At 47.0% G+C, this 20,733-nt stretch overlaps 1 protein-coding gene across 1 annotated transcript; it reads right to left on the reverse strand.

The window, feature by feature from the left end:
- Positions 1 to 16,456: 16,456 nt before the first annotated feature.
- On the reverse strand, positions 16,457 to 20,469 carry ARL4C (ADP ribosylation factor like GTPase 4C). The gene is made up of 2 exons (XM_025404964.1): positions 19,410 to 20,469; positions 16,457 to 19,240 (listed from the first exon to the last, which is right to left on the reverse strand). Exons 1-2 carry the CDS (start codon positions 19,982 to 19,984, stop codon positions 18,598 to 18,600), a joined length of 1,218 nt encoding a protein of 405 aa, XP_025260749.1. The 5' UTR covers positions 19,985 to 20,469; the 3' UTR covers positions 16,457 to 18,597.
- Between the last annotated feature and the right edge of the window lie 264 nt (positions 20,470 to 20,733).

The raw sequence follows: 20,733 nt of genomic DNA on the forward strand, positions 1-20,733 counted from the left end.
TTGAGCAAAATGCTTCTTGACAAGGGTGCCAGGTTGGCCGCCCATTGCACACGCCCAGGGGTTCAGGGCAGCCTGCCCTGTGTCCCTCCACTTGGAGAATAAGTTCTCTGGCTTCCCATCAGATGTTGGTGCTTTGAATTGGATTCCCAAAACCACAACACACAGATTAACAAAAACAAAAAGAGGCCAGGCGCGGTGGCTCACACCTGTAATCCCAGCACTCTGGGAGGCTGAGGCGGGTGGATCACTTGAGGACAGGAGTTCAAAATCAGCCAGGCCAACATGGTGAAACCCTGTCTCTACTAAAAATACAAAAACTTAGGTAAGTGGGGTGGCGGTGCGTGCCTGTAATCCCCGCTACTTGGGAGGTTGAGGCAGGAGAATCCTTGAACCTGGGAGGCGAAGGTTTCAGTGAGCTGAGATTGTGCCATTGCACTCCAGCCTGGGCAAAAAAGCCAGACTGTGTTTCAAGAAAAAAACAAAAAAAAGAGGGAGAGAGAGAGTCACCACAGCAGTGTGCTGCTCCTCAGGCAGAGTGCATGTTAAGACAGGGTCCTCTCCCACAGGCTCACAGGATGACACCTTGTCCATACCGTGTCCGGATACAGTCGGCCTTCTATATCCTCCTGCTCCACATCTGAGGATTCAACCAACTGCATATCAAAAATATCTGGGAATAAGAAGCAATAAAAATAACAATATGATAATTAAAGTAATGCAAATAAAAAATAAAGTATAACAGTTGTACTCAGCATTACAAGGCATCTAGAGATAATTCCTTATAATACAGGAGGACGTGCATAGGTTATCCACAAATACTACAACATTTTATATAAGCCACAAGGCTCTGCAGATTTTGGTATCTGAGGGGTTGTCCTGGGACCAGCTCCCTGCAGATACTGAGGGATGACTGTAATTTACAATGAGAGATACATAGAATGGGCTTGAGCCAGATGGTGTCCTCCCAGCTTACAAAGCTCTGTGAATATTTCAATAAGTTGTTTGGGTTTTGCCTCTTCTCATTGGCTTCTGTAGCAGGTGGAGTGGTGACCTCCTAAAAGGTATCTCCACCCAGAACCTGTGGATGAGACCTTCTTTGGAAAAAATGTCTTTGAAGGTGTAATGAAGTTGAGGATCTTGACATGAGGTCATCTTGGATTTAGAACCAGCCCTGAATGCATTGACCCATGTCCTAGTAAGAGAAGAGAAGGGGTGAGAGAGATACGGAGAAGGTCAGAGATTGGGGTGATGCCTCTTTAAGCCAAGGAATGCTGAGGGCTGTCGGAAGCCCCCAGAAGCTAGAGAGAGGCCTGGAACAGTGTCTCCCCCAGAACTTCCAGAAGGAACCAGCCATGACCACACCTTGATTTCAGACTTCTAGTCTCCGGAGCTGTGAGTGGATTCACCTCTTATTGTGATTCTGTTGCTCTGTTGTTGTACCCAATGTGTGGTCATTGCTACGGCAGCCACAGGTAGTGAATGCACCTCCCAAGACAAGCTTTCACTGCCCACTGACCCCCAGCACCAGCTTTGGTACTAGTCTCATTTGTGGTGGAGTATAATCATACATGCCGGCCAGCGAAACAAAAGATTGAAATAAGCTTGATGCTTGCCTGACACTGACCTTTGAGAAGCATTGCCCTCGATGCCAAAAGATTAAGAGGACCTGGAAGTGCCAGTGGGCAGTGCACTGTGTCACAAAAAGTAAGAAATAGGCCAGACTTGAGGACTTAGGCCTGTAATCCCAGCACTTTGGGAGGCCAAAGGGGAGGACAACTTGAGCCCAGGAGTTCAAGACTAGCCTGGGAAAGATGACAAAACGCTCATGCTTGCAGTCCCAGCTACCCAAGAGGCTGAGGTAGGAGGATGTCTTGAGCCCAAGAAGTCGAGGTGGCTGTGAGCTATGATCACGCCACTTCATTCCGCCTGGACCACAAAGAAACACACCCTGTCCCACACTCTAAAGAAGAAAAAAATGTTTTTAAAGTAAGAAATAGAAGGTGGTTGAACAAGACCCCTGAGAACATATGCCCAGAAATTAGAGAAAATTTTGCATGCACAGACTCTTTGTCACCAACCATCTAATAACTAACAGCTGGCCTGGCATTGTGGGTTCTTGTGGTGGTCGGTGGAGTGGGTAGGTGTTCAACGCTAATCATGCTAAGCTTTGCTATGTCCACAGATAAACTCTAAAGTCTCAGTGGCACAACACAACAGAGGTTTTTGTCTAGCTCACATCACAGTTGGCAGCAGACTGAGCAGAGTGACTCTAGGAAGAAGTGACTCTGGCTTCCAGGCAATTCTCATCTTGCCTCTCAGTTATATTATTTTTTATTTTGTTTTATTGTTTTTGAGACAGTCTCACTCTGTCACCCAGGCTAGAGTGCAGTGGCACGATCTCAGCTCACTGCAACTTCTGCCTCTTGGGTTCAAGCAATTCTCCTGCCTCAGCCTCCCAAGTAGCTGGGACTACAGGTGCACACCACCACAGCTGATTTTTGTATTTTTGGTAGAGACAGGTTTTTGCCATGTTGGTCAGGCTGGTCTCAAACTACTGACCTCAAGTGATCCATCCACCTTGATCTCCCAAAGTGCTGGGATTATAGGCATGAGCCACTGCACCCGGCCTCCTTCAGTTATCTTAGAATCCATTGCTCTCCACTCCCCTCTCCAGAGGGTAATGGAAGAAAGGAGAATGGACATTCTCTTGGAACTGTCCTTTTTCCCTCTAGTTACATTGGTAAGAGCCAGTGGTATGATCCGATCTCAATCCATGGGGCTGAGAAAGGGGAGACACGTGAGTGTGCAGGGGCACAGGGAGATTCTGCCTCAGTGGGTGTGGAAGGGACCAGGAGGGGCCGTGATGTCGGGTGTAGGTACTGACTGCCAGTATCTCTTGAAACTGCACATTGCCTCGGGTCATGCATGCAGCTATTCCAAGGTCCAAGTGTCTTAACATTCTAACAAAAACAAAAACAAAAACAAAATCAAAGGGTTAGGAAAGTCATGGATACTGAGAGATGTCCTTGAAATCTGACAAAACAAGTCTCATGAATATGTGAGGCCACACTAGCAACCAACTGGTATTGCTATTTCCCTTCCAGCCGTGTGTGCTGGCAGAGGCCATTGCAATATCCACTTCGTGAAGGCAGAGCTGCACATTTTCCAGGTGCTCTCCTGGTATGGGCATGCATTTGCCTTCTGTAGCATTCACCCTTTACACTGGGCTCAGCAAGGGTACATGCGAGGGCAGCCTATCACGCATTGCATCTGTCTTCTGCAATACAGAAACCATGGCTTCGTTCCTTGCTACTCAGACCAGCAGCATTAGCATCACCAGGCAGCTTGTTAAAAGTACAGAAGTTTGGGCCCCACCTGGGCCTAATGAACAAGACTTGGTGTTTTTTAGAAGGTGCCCCAGGTGAGTCCTTTGCGTATTACAGTTTGAGAAGCAAAGATCTGTAGAATGTGTTCATTCCGGAGCAAGTCAGTAGGAGCAGTAGATTAATGTCTAACTTGAATGGTGTTGATCATAATCCTGAAAGGGAACCAGACAGACTAGAGTTAATCTGAGTTTAAGAAGATCCAGACACAAAGAGTGATGTGCACAGCAAGGAAGAACAGCTTGGAAACTCAAGAACCCTTTTTATAGACTGTTGAGTCCTTGGCTGATTTACAATGATGAATGAGTTCCTTATAGGAGTCTGAGAGTGTAAATGGGCACACAGGTAGACATTCAAATGCTTTCATTTGGCAAAGCACCTGCAATCGGAATCAGCATCCTAACTTTACTGTAAGACAAACTGCAAAGTCACAGCCTGTACCATGGAGTGCTGTTCTGGAATCAGTGCATATTTCTGGGAGTGTGAAAACCTAAGATCTGAAAGATGAAAGGAGAAATGTTAGAAATCATTGGTCAGTGGCACCAGGCTGTTTTTTTTTTCTTTTTTTTTTTTTTCTCCCGGGCCTGTTCACCCTTGAGTCTTACCAGAGGAACCCTCTAATGTGATTTAGTACTCAAGAGCCCAACTGTAGCAATTACAGTGGATAACAGAAACTCAAACAAGCCCTCATTAAGAACTTAATTAAATCTGCCTGGGATATCATTTTCCTTGGCTGTTCAAAGTTAGTCGTATAAGAATGGCACTCTCTACTGGGTACAAAAAAGTAAACAGAGATATCACTTATCATTCTCATCAGGCTGACTAGAAAGGAATCCGTTCCTAAGGATCTTTCAAGATGACAAGTCTCATCAGATAAGGTACTATGTTTGGTGGTTTTTTTCTTTTTCAATTTTATTTATTTTTAGTTTTTGAGACGGTCTCGCTCTGTCGCCCAGGCTGGAGTGCAGTGGCATGATCTCAGCTCACCGCAACCTCTGCCTCTTGGGTTCAAGTGATTCCCCTGCCTCAGTCTTCTGAGTAGCTGGGATTACAGGCATGTGGCACCATGCCCAGCTGATTTTTGTATTTGTAGTAGAGACAGAGTTTCACCATGTTGGCCAGGCTTGTCTCAAACTCCTGACCTCAGATGATCCACTAGCCTCGGCCTCCCAGAGTACTGGGATTACAAGCATGAGCCACCACACATGGTCTCTTTTTCAATTTTAAAACTTGAGATATAATTCACATAATATGAGATTCATGTTTTTAAAAGACAACATTGTGATTTTGAGTGCATTCATAATGCTGTGTAGTCATCATCACTGTCTAGTTCTAGAACATTTTCATCACCCAGAAAAGAAACCCTGTATCCACTACTGTCAATCTCTCCCACCAACAACCCCTCCAAGCCCCTGCCCACCACTTATCTACTTTCTGTCTCTCTGATTTCCCTGTTGTGGACATTTCCTATAAATGGCATCATACACTATGTGTTCTTTTGTGTCTGGCTTCTTTCACTTAGCATAATGTTTGCTAGGTTTATCCGTGTTGTAGTGTGTGTCAGTGCCTCATTCCTTCTCATCAGTGAATAATATTCTGCTGTACAGATATACCACATTTTGTTTATCCATTCATTAGTCAATGGACATTTGGGTGTTTCCACTTTGGGGCTATTATGAATAATGCTCCATGAACATATATGCATGAGTTTTTCTGTAAACACACATGCTTTCAACTCTCTTGGGTGGAGACCTAGGCAAGGGATTGATGAGTCCGTTGGTAATTCTGTCGATTTTTTTGAGGAATGGCCAAATTGTTTCCACAGATGCTACACCATCTAACATCTCATCAGTAATGTATGAAAACGTTCGTTTTCCTAGTTTTTGTTTTTTATTTTAAAATTATAGCCATCCTCAGGGGTGTGAAATGGTGTCTCATTGTGGTTTTATCTGCAATCCAGAAATGACTAATGATGTTGAGCATCTTTTCGTGTGTTTATTGGCCATTTGTATATCTTCTTTGGAGACATGTCTATTCAAATTCTTTGCCCATTTTTAAATTAGGTTGTCTTTTTTGCTGAAGATAGTATATTTTTGCGTCATAATTGGTTAAATTAGCTAAAAGTAAATGATTTTTGCTTATATCACTACCTTTAGCAGAGACATTTTCACCCTGCAAAGTGTATAAGAGACAACCTAATGACTGTCTTATACGCTGGGTTTCTATTGCCACATCTATAAAAGTTTCTCTTGAGATGAAGAGTATCTTATTGAGTTGAACAGGGAGAAATTCATGATGAGGGTTAACTTGATTTTCTCACAAAATGATTTTATAGGCAGGGCAAGGTGGCTCATGCCTATAATCCCAGCACCTCGGGAGGCCAAGGCGGGTGGATTACCTGGGTAGGGAGTTTGAGACCAGCCTGACAACATGGAGAAACCCTGTCTCTACTAAGAATACAAAATTAGCCAGGTGAGGTGGCACATGCCTGTGATCCTAGTTACTTGGGAGGGCTGAGGCAGGAGAATCGCTTGAACCCTGGAGGCGGAGGTTGCAGTGAGCCAAGATTGCGCCAGTGCACTCTAGCCTGGGCAACAAGAAACTCCAACTCAAAAAAAAAAAAGATGTTATATTCACTAACATTACTAACAAGAGGCGTGATCTCCATGTCTTAGTTTTAACATTTCCATATAAAATAGTAGAATCTTATTTGCATTTATTTTTGGAGCAGATCCTCCAATCTTGTTGAAGAATTAACATCCCACCAAGGTTTAGGGGCTGTCACAAATGTCACATACACGGTTCCTTCAGGAGCATCTGTGTCTCGTGATAGGTTATTCTTAGTACCTGCGGCTCTGTGAGGTAGGTCCTGTGCACCAATTTAAATACAGGGAAACAGGCTGAGTGAGCATCTGACAATTTGCTCAGGGTCACACAGCTAATAAGTGACAGGAATGGAATGAAAATATTGTTCATTTATTTAGCATCTTCTACGGATGTGGACTCTGAAAAGTTAAGAAAATTACCCTGGGTCACACAGCAGTTATGAACCTGAGCTACAGTTTGAGTGTACACAGGCCTGATTCCAAAACTGCCACCTGCTCTGAGGTTACACTGTCTCTCCTGGCATTTTTGTTAATTCATACCATATTTCTCATTTTAAGTAAAAATCCATCTAAGCATGGTGACATGCATATCTCCTAGTTATCTCCTCACTGTGGGATTTGACTTACCTCACTCCTGGGATAGCAGGCTTATTTTTCTGCATTCATATATTTATGCCAATATGTTACATCTCAAGATAGCATTTTAAAAATTTTTTTCCAGACAGAGTCTCGCTCTGTCACCCAGGCTGGAGTGCAATGGTGTGATCTCGGCTCACCGCAACCTCTGCCTCCCAGGTTCAAATGATTCTCCTGCCTCAGCCTTCTAGGTAGCTGGGATTACAGGCATGCACCACCATGTCCGGCTAATTTTTGTATTTTTATTAGACAGGGTTTTGCCATGTTGGTCAGGCTGGTCTCAAACTCTTGACCCCAGGTGATCCACCCGCCTCGGCCTCCCAAAGTGCTGGGATTATAGGCATGAGCCACCACTCCCAGCCAATGTAGCATTTTAGCCCAGATTTTTACCCTGAAACTCAGCTATAAAACATTATGTAATAACAAGATGAAAGCTCCCTGCGAACGTAGGAGGCTGAATGGGAAGTGGGTACCGGGCCAGGTGTAATCAGTGAACAGGCAGCTGTCCTCAGTGCATTCTGTCAGGACTTCCCCATAGTTCGTGGTTTCCTGGTGTCTCGAAGCTAATTAAACTTGGAGATTCAGATTCACGATGTCTCAATTCACAGAAATCATGAGTTATGGTTGAATGGCATCCCCTGCAAAAGATATTGACGTCTTAACCCCTCGTACTGTGAATGAGACCTTATTTGGAAATATGGTCTTTGAGGATGATCAAGTTTAGATGGGGTCACTAGGTGAGCCCTATTCCAACATGATCATGTCCTCACAAAAAGTGAAATTTGGACACAGAGACATGCACACAGGGAGAATGTCATGTGAGGGTTGGGGTGATGCTGCCGCAAACAGGAAAACCAGAGATTACCAGCAAACCACCAGAAGCTGGGGGAGAGGCCTGGAACACACGCCCTGGTGGCCTCAGAAGGAACCAGCCCTGCTGACACCTCAGTCTCAGGCTTTTAGCCTCCACAACTAGGAGACAACACAGTTCTGTTGCCAAAGCCCTTCTGTTTGTGGCACGTTGCCATGGCAGCCCTGGGAAACTAACACACCAACTCACAAACCAAAATGTCCGCGGGTTAATTTGCAGTTAGAGTTGTACCTGCCAAGGGGGCATTTATTTGTGTCTGCTGTCCAGGCTTTCTCACCCCACGTAGGAAAGCCATGGCAGCCATCGGTGGCCACACTGGCTGTTGAAAGAGTGAGGTCTCTGCTGCCAGCGTCTCTTGGGGTCTCCTATTTTCCACGCTTTCTTGGCTGGCCTGGGCCTTGTGGGTGGACACCATCCTTATGTGGATCCACTGACTGCTTTGTCCAGCTCTAACTCTGGCCAGGACAGTAGCCTGTCTCTTTAAGTTTCCTTCTTATATACCGATACTCATCCACAGCAAATCGACATTAAGGTTTGACTCTTACAGCTGAGCCATATTTTCAAGGTGCGGCGGGGGGGGGGGGGGGGGGTGTCTTCTGTTGCTTCCAGTGTTCTATTTATTTCTTCTAAAAACCAACGGTTATTCATCATCCAATACATGAGTATTGCTAAGTACCAGGCCCCGTGCTAGGCTCTGGGGATTTAGAAATCAACACGTTAGATAAAACTCTCTGCCTCCGTGGTGCTTTCATTCTAGGAGGGGGTGGTGGGCAGAATAATGGTCCCCCAAATGCTCATGTCCTAATTGCTGAAACCTGTGAATATGTTACCCCACATGGTAAAAAGAATACTGTGGATGTGATTAAGCTGAGGACCTTGAGGTGGGGAGTTTGTCCTGGATTATTTGGGTGGGCCCAATGTCTTCATAAGGGTTCTTATAAGAGAAAGGCCAGAGTCAGAGAGAGATTTGAAGGTGCAGGAGAGATTTGCGGCTGGCTTTGAAGATATTAGCTTGGTGCAAAAGTAATTGCATTTTTTACCGTTAGTAACTCCAATGACTTTTGCACCAACCTAATAAAAGGGAGGCCATGAGTCAAGGAACGTGGGCAGCCTTCAGAAGCTGGAGAAGGCGAGGAACCCTCTGCCCTGGGGCTGCAGAAGGGACAACCTCTGCTGACACCTGGATTGGAGGCCATCTGATTCCTAGAACTGTACGAGAACGCATTTGTGTTATTTGGGGGCCACTACGTTTGTGGCCATTTTTTTTACAGGAGCAGTGGGAAACTAACACATAAGAGAGACAGGCAATGAACAAATAATTGAGGAAAATGCATATTATGTCAGTGGAATTATGTTCCATGGAGAAAAATGATGCAGGGAGGGGAGAGACAGTGAGAGATGGGAGTTACAATTTAAAATGAGGCTGGGGAAGGCCGTGCCTGGAAGGGGAAGTTGGAGCAAAGACCCAAAGGAAAGGAAGGATGGAGCCAGGCAGTCCCTTGGGGGACAAGTGTCCTAGGGAGGGGGAACTGCCAGTGCAAAGACTTCCTGCAGGGTTCCTCGACCTTAGTGCTATTGACATTCTGGGCCAGATCATTGTTTGGGGGGCTGTCCCAGGCACTGTAAGATGTTCAGTGGCATCCTGGCCTCTACCCACCTAATGCCTGTAGCCCCCTCCCCTTAGTAGTGACGCCCAAGCATGTCTCAGGATACTGCCATTGCATCTGGAGGACAAAAATCACCCATGGTTGACAGCTGCTGCTTTAAAGAGACCAGAGAAACATGGCTGAGGCATGAAATCTTCTGAGGTGTTGGCATGATACAAAGTCAAGGTCTGGCAACTCCCGAAGAATGAATGAATGCTCTGATGCTTGCATTCAGGGAACAGCAGCATCAGGCTCACTGGGAACTTACTAGAAAAGCAGAATCTTATGACACACCCCAGCCCCACCAACTCAGGATGCAGGATACAGCAGAATCCCCAGGCAGGCAGTAAGTATGCCCATCAGATTTGAAAGGCGCTGGTTCAGAGATCCCTGTGCGGCCCTTCTCAGCTGCAATGGCGGACGCTGCACCAATTAGGAGTCCATTCATGAGACAGATATCCTGGGGTACCTGCCATGTGCCAGTTTCCAGCTCAGGGCCATGTAGAGCTGCCTCATGGCAGGTGCACAGGCTCTGAGGTCAAACTGCCTGCGTTCAAATCCTCACTCTGCATAGTAGCACTGTGACCCTGGCAAGGCACCCAGCACCTCCAAGCCTGTTTCTGTATCTCTGTAGTGAGGCTAATGATAAAACTAGTCCTGATTCCATGATGTTTATTGTCAGGGGTAAGAAGAACAGCCCATCTAATGTGATTGGCTCAGTGCTTGACACTCCAAAAGTGGTTGACCTTTGTTTTCAAGATTATCTGTCTGTCTGTCTGTCTATCCAAAGGAGGCAGCTGGTGCAGACAGGAAGTATATGCCTACCTCATAGTGCTTCAGAGAGGATTAAATGTCTCTGAGATGACTGTCAAGTGCTCAATTCAGCATCTAGTATAAAACAAACACTCCATGAATGGCAGTAATTAATATTATCAGAATAATTTCTTTTGAGAAAATGAGCGGTGGTAAAGGGCTTAACAATGAATGACGTTCTCAGCTGTTTACTCTGAATTACACTCTTGTGGCCAGAACATCCTTGGCTCCTTGGCAGTAATTGTCAAACCAGGCTGGGAGCAGTCAGTCCTTCCACTCCCCCAGACTGGGCCAAGCAAGGCAGGTTTCCATCTGCTTGTGACCTGTTGTCACACACAGAGGGGGTGGAGAGGCTTCTCTCACGTGGCAGCTCTTGTGGGGAGCTCTCATTGTTTTTGCAACGTCAGGGTTGGTGATGGTGTCTGAAGGATAGCTGAAATCCCAAGCCCTGAGTTCAGGCAGTCCTGGGTTGGTTATTTCAGCAGTTCGATGACATTTTCTAAGACCCACGTTCCTTTCATATTTCCTTTCTGCCATCCTTAGTGTCTGGGTTGGCTCTTCTCGTGGTATCAGGATGGCTGCAGTCACTCCAGGCATCACATCTTCATTCACTGAAATTCAGAGGCAGCAAAGGAGAGCCATATGGTCTCTATGTCTCATTTTCCAAAATAAATTTTTTTTTCCAAAGCCCACCCACTCTCTCTTCTACAAAAAGCCTTTCCTTTCATCCTCATTGGTCAGAATGGCAACATGGCCTATCCTAAGCAAATTGCAGGCAACAGCAATGATTGATTTTATGGTTGATACTAATTTCTTTTAAAGCTGGGGATAGGGTAGCCTTTTCTGAATACACAACCGTGAGACAGAAGGTGCCATCCAAGCAAAATCAGGGTCCTGCCAGCAAGACGATAAGATATTGATCTGTATAGATTACCTGCAGTATCTCCTTCTGAGGCCTTCACCCCACATCAGATCCTTTAATCTCTGATTCCAGCATCCAGTTATCTATACAACCAAATGCAGGAAGAGCAGAATTAAGACACAGCCCGGATTTCAGGGGGAAGTGGTCATTCTCAATACTTCTGCAGGAAATTCTTAACTCTATGACAGCAACCAGATTGCAGGCAGACCACACATCTCCCTTGAGGTTGATGGAGCCCTGGTTTAGAACCCTGAGCTGGGCCCACACCAAGATTCCCATCCATCCCAGGATTTCTAATCAGCTAAGGCATCTCTTGGGAAGAACTCCATGGAGGGGACTAGTGGGCTGATACACCCAAGAAAGGCTCCAGGAGAGAGAGCCAGTGTCAGATAAAAGGGGGATTCTGGGATGGCACAGCATTAGACACTCAGATAATCCCTGGGCTCTTTGATTCCTGTGTTCCTTATGTGCAAGAGCAGACACTGAGGAGCCAGGCCCCAGAAATACCTGCTGGACGTTGAGAATGGGGCAGACCCAGGTGGGGTCCCAGTGTTTGGGACCAGCAGTTTGGGCCATCATGCTGACCATGATGATCAGCTTCTCAAAAACCTGTAAAACTCCCTCCAGGGGTCAAGGCAGGAAAGGAAGTGGAGGAGGCTGAGGACACATGTGCAATGAACATCCCTCCCTGCCCCAGGAAATCTCTGAAAGAGTTGGAGAAGGATTTTGAGGGGGGCAGAATTCTTCACATTGCAGGTACCGGGACCACAGAGTAATACGCTTTGGGAACATACATTGCTTCCGGCTCTACTCCAAGGCTGGTGTGGCTTGCAATGGTGGGTTTGGTTAAATGTGTGACTTTCTCTTTGGTAAAATGATGGATGCTTTGCACTGGAGTCAAGCACCTCACTTGAGCATTTAGGCCTGACTCACCTACCAGAATATCAGCCCTCTGAGGACAAACACTTCGCCTATATCACAGTCTCCCTAATATTGTGGGTGTCACAATTGGCTGTCCATACTGTTTTTGGAAGCCTTTTTTATTCAATAAACACAGCATCCCAGCACACTTCAAATTACATAGCAATGCAAATTTTCATTCATGTAATGGATTCAAACACATATTTATGAAATAAACTGTTGCAATCATCATTACTTACCATGATGCCTTTTAAATGTCACAAGTGTAGTTTTTTTAGTTGTTATGAGGCATAGCCAGTTGAAATTAACTGCACAGTGAGTTAGCGTTTAAGGAAATGGAAACATTCAGGAGTAGCCATTAGAAGAATCAGAATTCTGCAAACCACAGATAGAGGAGGCTTGTTTCCCCCACAGTCACTTACTGGAAACTTCCACTAAAGATTCGAAGCCCAGAATCTCGCAAGGAGAGATGTTTTCCCTTAGGAAGTCTCCTTTGGTTTACTCTCCATGAGCTGGAAGTCTTAGCAGTGAAAATGAAGAGAGAGCAAGCACTAGCGCTGTTTGGCCTGTCTGTGAAAAACAGACCAGCAGAATTCCCCTACAAGCAGGAGTGGGCATCCTGCCATCAGCGGGGAGAAGGGGTCACAGCCGAAGCATCATATGGATCCCTGCCGTGTGTATGACTTGCCTTGCAGCTTGCACGGTGCTTTTCCATCTAGTGTTTCATTTTACCTTTAAAACAATCCTGAGAGGTAAGCAGGACAGGGATTCTCAGCCTCATCCTGTAGTTGAGGGGTCTGAGGTTGAGAGGAGTTAGACAGGTGATTCATTCAAGATCACATCCCCAAATGCAGACCCAGTGACACCTGACACTCCTCCCTGTCCACCCTGTGTGGGGTAGGCATCGTCCCTGACAAACACTCCTGAAAGGAAAACTGAAAACAAAATTATTCAGGGACAGAATCTGAAACAAAACGGATTGTCTTCTAGACACTGGGATGTGCCAAGGAGAGAAAGCAAGGTGCAGTGCTAGGACATCGGCAGAGACCTGGCGGTGGGGGAAGGGGGAAGGGGGAAGGGAAGGAGGTCACCCTTTCTGTTATCAGCATGAGGGTGGTGATACAGGCTGGCAACACAAACCCTCCATCCTCGTCTTCCTAGATCCGGAGCACCAGATTTATTTATTATTATTTTTTTAGACGGAATCTCGCTCTGTCGCCCAGGCTGGAGTTCAGTGGTACGATCTTGGCTCACTGTAAACTCCGTCTACTGGGTTCACGAGATTCTCATGCTTCAGCCTCCCAAGTAGCTAGGATTACAGGTGCCTGCCATAATGCCCCGCTAATTTTTTGTAGTTTTAGTAGAGACAGGGTTTCACCATGTTGGCCGGCTGGTCTCAAACTCCTGACCTCAGGTGATCCACCTGCCTCGGCCTCCCAAAGTGCTGGGATTACAGGAGTGAGCCACCGTGGTTGGCCCAGAGCTCCATATTTTTTTAAACTGCAGAACCTTCCTGATCTAAGAGCAGCAGGTTAGTGGAGCCTCCAAGAGCCCAGCCCTTGGGTTGAAGGGACCTGGGGCTTAAACTAGTTCCACCCTTGCAGAACATTAGCTAATCTCCTCTTAACCTCGGTTTCCTCATCTGTAAGTGCAAATAAAATGAGTTGGTATCTTGGGGCCTTTGGGAGGAAAAGTTATCAAGCATGTGAAGCACTTAGCATGGTACCTAGCATATACTAAGCACTCAGGAAAGGCTGCCATGGCTATTACTATGATCATCTAGGACTAACAGGGACTATAAACTGGGCTGTGCTTAATGGTACTACGCTAGAGTAATTTTAATTAACAAATGCAAATGAGATGCTTGCCTTCTAAAAGGCATGCTATAAAAACAACTTTAAAAATTGCTTGTTTTGGTTACGTCTTTCATGCCATGCTGCCATGCTCCATGCAGAATGCAGTCACAGTTACATTCTGCATTAGGAGCAGTTCACGCCCAGAGTTGCATGTCAGGTGGTACCATTCAAAGAAAGCCACTGCATATTCTGAGAACTTAGGTGGAGTAAGTAACACAGATCTTTCATTCTCACTTCTAATCTTGGGGAAGAAACAACAGGCTACTTTCTCAGAAACCCTCACATTGCAAGTTCCACTCTGAAACTGACGCAGCCCCACGCTTAAGTTCAGAACTGGTGCAAAACAAATGTATAAAATCCTCCAACGTCTTGTGCAAATTCTATTTTAAACGAGTTTCAGCTGAGCCAGGGAGAGCCAGAAGGAGAGGGCTGTTTTAAGGATAAGTGAACATGTACGAGACAGCCGAATGAGGAGAGAAGAGAAATGCCTGCGTATCAACTGAGATGGCGGATTCCTTCCTGGCAGGCAAATGCCAAGCTGTGGGCATCAGACCTACATCAGGACGCAAAGCAGAAGAGAGGTTATTCAGCTGGGCAGCCAGAGAGCTGCTAAATCAAGGACTGTCAAGTTCTGCGTTTGTTCTCTTCTTACTTTTTTCATGTCAAACCTTTAATGTTCACATCAGTTGTATGCACATAATTTTGTCCTTCCTTGCTACCACATGATCGTGACATCAAAACAGTCTAACAGTTAACGCTGGTAACAGGATCGTTCCAAGAACCCAAGCTCTGGAGACAAGCATAAAGACACAAAACAGTAAGGCCAGGCGTCCCTGGTCTACCAAAAAAAACTTATAAATGAAGAATCAAAACCGTGAAGGAAAAGTTCAGACTGGGGGAAATAGGACAGTGGCTTTGGATTAACATCAACCTCCTTGGTTACTAGGGGTCGGGGATGGGGTCACTTGCAGTTAATTTTCTAGAAAACAAAAAATGATTGATGTTGTCTAAGTATCACATGTCACTCAGCTCCCCAAGAACGTATTTGTTGAATCAAGGTTAAATTAAGGTCGCCCCATAAAGCAAGGGTTTTGGTCTTTGCTTCTTTTGATTCTCAACATTTTTACTCCTAGGGAGCCACAATAGTTCCTAACTGGTTTTTCAGCTGTTTTTTAGGTTTCAGAAACAGCATCCATGCCCTTTTGATGTAATCTAGGTCCCAATAATTAGTTCCTGCAGCAATGTGAATGACTAAAGTCAAGCCATGCTCATTTTTAAAGAAAAACCTCTAAACCCACAAATGTGTTCACCAATGTGTAAGTTTCAACACGCTTGGTTGGAGCAATGATTCATCTCATAATACTGATCTGGAAGAATAACATTTTGTCTATTTTCGTTTAAATATTTAATAGGAGATAGTAATTTTATTTAATGCCTAAAGTTTGTGACTAAAACTAATTGACAGGAATTAAGTCATTCAGCCAATATTTACTGAGCAACTGCTATATCCTCAGTACTATGCTAGGCACCGGCAATTAAAGATCTCCCTGCTTTGAGGGAATCACAGCCTAGTGATATGGGATGTATGAAAAGTAATGAATTCAAGAATCTGGCAACCTAAGTTTGACACCTAATTCAGCCTCTCACACCTTTGGAGGAGAAGACCACCTGGGTTGATCAGAGAGTCTCCAGCTGCTTGTTTTTCACTCCATTCCGGCCCGAGCACAGAGTCAGCAGCCTAGGTTTTAGTGGGATGAGGATACCAAGAAGTATGGCTGACAGGGAGAGTGCAAGGACCTGACTTAAAGGCCTGCAGGAAGGTTAGGTTATCTATCACACGTTCCTCATGTTGTTGGCAGCCAATAACAACAAATCGAAAGCTATTGAGCACTTGCTGTGTGCCAGGCACGGGGCCGAGCGCTTCACCTGTATTATCCTGCTGCATCCTCCCAACAATGCTTTGAGGCACAATTATGATCCCATTTTACACATGAGAAACGGAGGCTCAGAGGGAAATGACTTGAGCAAAATCACAGGGCTCTAGGCACTTGAGCCAGAATTTGGAACTGGCTCTTTTGGGCTCCATGCTTAAGAGACCCCACACCCCACTGGGGTCTTAACCATCACTTAGTAACAATTAAGCCTGTTGCTTAACACCTGCCAGGTGCCTCCAGGTGCTACCCATTGCACCCATTCAAGGTTCTATTGGTTTTGGCCCAGTCGCATTTTTCTCTAGAAAGTGGACCTTTTCTCTGCAGAGTCTACAGAGTGTGAGGGTCTTACTACACCTGCTATTTTAGAGAGCTCAAGCCTTGGACTCAAAAATCATGGACTCAGCCCAGGTACTGAGCAGAGAGACACAGCCAAGATAGAGTAGCTTTGTAACTTCCAGCGTTCTTATATTAGCACATAGCTATTTCCAATTTTATAAAATTACATTTTTGAAGTAATTACCAATTAATGACCTTTTTAGTAAATGAGAGTGCTGAGGAAGGGCTAGACATTGAGGCCATTTTCCTAAAGGATTTGGGATGACTCAGTGGAAGGCACCCAGCCGAAGGGCAGGCACAAGTGAACGAGTCTCAAATGCATAGAGACTCCTGCATTTTAGCATCCAGATCCACCATTCACGGCAGACCTAGACCCTGATATCAAAAATCCAGAGATGACTGATACAGCCCTAGAACCGATTAGAACTCCAGACACCATCTTGTGATCCATCCCCTCACTCAGCAGAGGTCTAGAGAATGAATACCAGCGACGTCAAAAAAAAAAAAAAACCACAGAAAATCTCCCCAGTCGTTTGATTGTATAAATAATTTATTTCTGTTCACAGCATCATATATGCATTATAAAAGGCTATGGAAACAAAAAGGAGGATGATGAGACAGAGAATTACAGCAGTAGAAAAGAAAACAGAAACCAGGGCACACAGTCCCAACACCAGAACAGAGAATTTGGGAAGATAATTGCTCTGAAACAAAACTGGCCTCCCTGTGTCTATTAGAAAACACTTCCAAAGCTCACGAAGGGAGGCCAACTTCCCCTATGGGAAACCCATTCACTCGCCAAAGGGCAGAAGGCATCATAAATCACCCATTGATACATTGGTCGGGGCTCCCTGTCCCCCCTGTGACCACTCCAAGGTGATTTGATCTGTGCTTCCTCTGTTAGGTCAGAGACAAAATGGGTTAATATTAGGTCAAACATTACAGAAATCAACTGAGACTCTTAACTAGTAGTTGATACACCACAGGGCTTTACTTTACTGCACAATTACTAACAGTTGATTGCACCCTTAAGTATTGATTATGCAAAAAACAAAATCATCTCGCATCAGTTTTAAAGCATGACAGGGTTTGAACAGTGATGTTGAACCTAAGTATTGTTATCACGAGAAGGTTACAGTATTTGGCATCTGCAATGTCACAAAATAAATATATTATTCTCTCAATAGTGTGGAACTACCAAAATGTCAAAGTGCTTAAGAAATTGTCGCATGTGAAGAAAATAAAGAAAGATGGATTTTTTTTTTAATAATTCTATACAGAATCTTCAGATGATGGGACCAGCCCATTTAGAAATCAGTGAATATGCTGTCGATATGTAAACTGAAATCTTGCAGGCTTTTCAACACTGCTTAGCTAGACTTTCTCTACTGAGTTTCTACAAAAAGACCAGCATTGGAGGGGCACCAAATACACCGACGAAAGAGAAAAAGCAGCTGGGCTGCTAGGTTTCTGCTTTTAAAAAATTTCATATAGGAATTGGGTTTCAAACAGGAAGCCAGAACTTCTGCCTCTGGTTCTTCAATTAACATTCGGTGTGTAATGGACAATAGGCATGGCCTCATAATTTGACGAACTCACATGCTCAAGCATGATCATGTCCCATTTCTACAGGTCTCCTCTGTAAAGAAATGTGTAACAGTGGGGGGAAAGTCATAATTCTATCTGAAAACATGGATTGTAAGAGGGACTAAAAAAATCAAACAGTATGTTTTAAGTTTCCCTTTTGAGACTGTGTTTCAGGGTAAATGACAGCTTCTGCAAACCAAGACTGAGTCCTGATTATAAAGGATTTTTAAAATTACATTATTAAAAATATGTATTTATTCTTCTTTCACTTTATCTATTTTCCAAAGCCTCTTTCAAGTAAACTGTGAAGTGCCTGAGTACCAGTGACCATGACGTCACACTTTCTTTTATCTCAAGCACTCATTGTTGTTTGCATTTGCCCAAAGTGCTGGCTGGCTCCGAAGGCCAGTTCCCACAAGAATGAATTCAGAAGGACTTCATCCTTGTGTTTTTCCTTCTCTTTTAATTCCATGCAACGAGGTCAGCTTTTGCAAGGTGGGGTTTTATTTTTTTGGTGCATGACATCAAATACTCTAACGAGACATTTTGAATGAAATACTTAAACCAGATAGGCCACAATGAACCAAATTAGAAATCTGAACATGTCGCCACTTGCAGCGTAAAGGAATATAAAAGGGCAGAGCAAAGTCTTTTTTCCTAAGGTGAATATTTCTAAGGTAAGTATTCATTTGTAAACGTTTTTTTTTTAAACATGTCTGAAAACCCATCATCACGCGGTTAGTATTACAAGACATCCCTTGGTTAAAAAAAAATACCATCTTGCAATTCAGCACACATCTGCAGCTGGTGTGCTCACCCAAACCAATCAGTAGGCTAAGAGAATTTAAAATTCCATACATATGAGTCTAGGTATTAATGCCGATTACACAGTACAGAGGGAGGTCCCTATATCCACACACACACACACCCCATCCAGCATTTACACCAAAAGCCTTACCCTTTAAACACCTTTAACTATCCTGCAAACAGTAAATGCATCATTGGCCACCACCTCCAATAGTTCGTCTTTTTTTTTTTTTTTTTTTTTTTTTTTAATTTTTATTGGTCTCTTTGTGTGATAATGACCTACACATGGATAGGGTCCAAACCATCTGGAAGATGTCTGATTCCAGGCTGAAAAGCAGTTCTCAACAACACTGGTCTTCTGCAGCCACCACAAAGCACCAGGAAAAGGGCATCTCCGCGGCCATCCCCAGCCAGGCCAGCACAGCGCTCCGTGCCCGCTGCACCATCCCAGGCAGTCCTCTGATGACCCAAACCATCACCTCCTTTGGGCCCAGAGCAGGACAAATGAAATTTCAACAGGGGCCTGCCCTGCGACCGAAAATTACTCAGCTTCACGGCCCCTGAATGCAAGGAGAGATGGTCCCCCCAGAGCCAACATGCCCCCCAGGTGGGTACGCCCAGGGTTCTGGGAAATGCATACCTCAGGTAACTCACAGGTGCGATCCCCCAGTGGGGGCGGGGCAGCCTGAACTTCTGGCCCAGCAGGAGTAGGAAGAAATCGCTTTTGTCTCTCCAACAATTGAGCCTCGCAACTGGGGCTGGGAGGGCGGACAGCAGGACCGGCACTTCCACTCCCCACCACGGTCCCCCGACCCCTTCAGTAGCTCTGGCGTTCAGACAAAAGGTCCCCTGAGCTGGGGGTGGGGGGCAGGTCGAGAGCAGGCCGGTAAACCAGCCTTCGCAGCTCCTTAAGTCACCAGTCCTGCATTTGGGTGCAGAGATTCCGTTTTAAAAATTCGAAGCATCGCTTTGGTTCGCTGTCTTTGTTCGCGGGCGCGGGTTCTCGCTCATCCATCCATCCATCCATTCACCCATCCATCCATTCATTCTTGACGCACTCGCTCGCTCCCCGGTCGCTCCGGGCGCATTACCGCTTCTTCTTCTGCTTGAGGGACTTCCTGCGTTTCAGGATCATCTCATAGAGCTTGTCCATGCCCTCGGTGAGGCCCTCGCCGATGATGGCGCACGCCGGCTGGACGTGGTAGGTGGTGGCCGGGATGAGCTCGTGCAGCGCCAGCTGCTTCTCGATCTCGGCCACCGGCAGCGACTTGGGCAGGTCCTGCTTGTTGGCGATGACCAAGAGCGGCGTGCCCTGGTTCTCGGCGAACTTGGTCACCTTGTGCAGCTCCGTCTTGGCCTCCTCCAGCCGGTCCACGTCCACCGAGTCCACCACGTAGATGATGCCGTCCGTGCAACGGCTGTAGGACTTCCACAGCGGCCGCAGCTTCTCCTGGCCGCCCACGTCCCAGAAGTGGCAGCTGATGCCCTTGGCCGTGCCGTTGCTCAGCTTGATCTTCTCGGTGTTGAAGCCGATGGTGGGCACAGTGTTCACGAACTCGTTGAACTTGAGCCGGTAGAGCACAGTGGTCTTGCCGGCCGAGTCCAAGCCCAACATGACGATATGCAGGGACTGAAAGGCCGAGATGTTGGAGGAGATGTTGCCCATGGCTCCTGGCTGCGGCGCCGGCCACTGCGGCTGCGGCGGGAGGGCGCCGCCCCCCGAGCAGTCACGGGCCCAACGCAGCCGGGCGCACCTGGGCCCCGCCCGCCGCCGCCCGCACCGGCCCCGGGTTCGGCGTGCCCCCGGGCGCACGGCTCGGTGCGCTCAGACGCCGCGGGCCCCGCGCCCTCGCTGGCCGGGCTCGCGATCGGCGGGCATCGCTTCTCTAAGCGCGGCTTTGTCTCCCACGAAGCCGCCTCGGATGTTCGACGCAGGAGGCTCGCGCCCGGCGCCCTCCCCAGGCCTGGGCTCGCTCTGTCGCTTCCTCGGGCCGCGCCCCCGCGCTCCGGCAGCGCCCGGGCTCTCCGCTCTCCCAGCGCCCGGCGCTCGCCTCTGGCCTGGGACGGCGCCGCTCCTGCTCTAGTTCCCGCTCCCGGGGCGCGGGCTTCCCCGGGAGTCGCTGTCCGCGCGGCCGCCTCACAGTCCCCGCAGTCCCCGCGCCGCCGCAGCAGCCGCCAGCCTGCAGCGGCCGGAGGGCGCCCCGGCCCGCCCCCTCGCGCCCCGCCCAGGACCCGCCCACGCCCCGCCCCGGGCCCCGCCCCGCACGCCGCCGGGGGTCAGGCGCGGTCCTCCCCGCCCCGCCGGCCGTTTTCGCGCGCTTCGCTGCGTCCCAGCCGCCACCCCCCGGCCCCTCCCGCGCCGCGCGGCGCGGCGCGGCGCAGACACAATGGGCCCGGAGCCGGCTCTTCCTCCCC

The sequence above is a fragment of the Theropithecus gelada genome, chromosome 12 (genome assembly GCF_003255815.1).
Source record: "Theropithecus gelada isolate Dixy chromosome 12, Tgel_1.0, whole genome shotgun sequence".
Taxonomy (NCBI): Eukaryota; Metazoa; Chordata; class Mammalia; order Primates; family Cercopithecidae; genus Theropithecus; species Theropithecus gelada.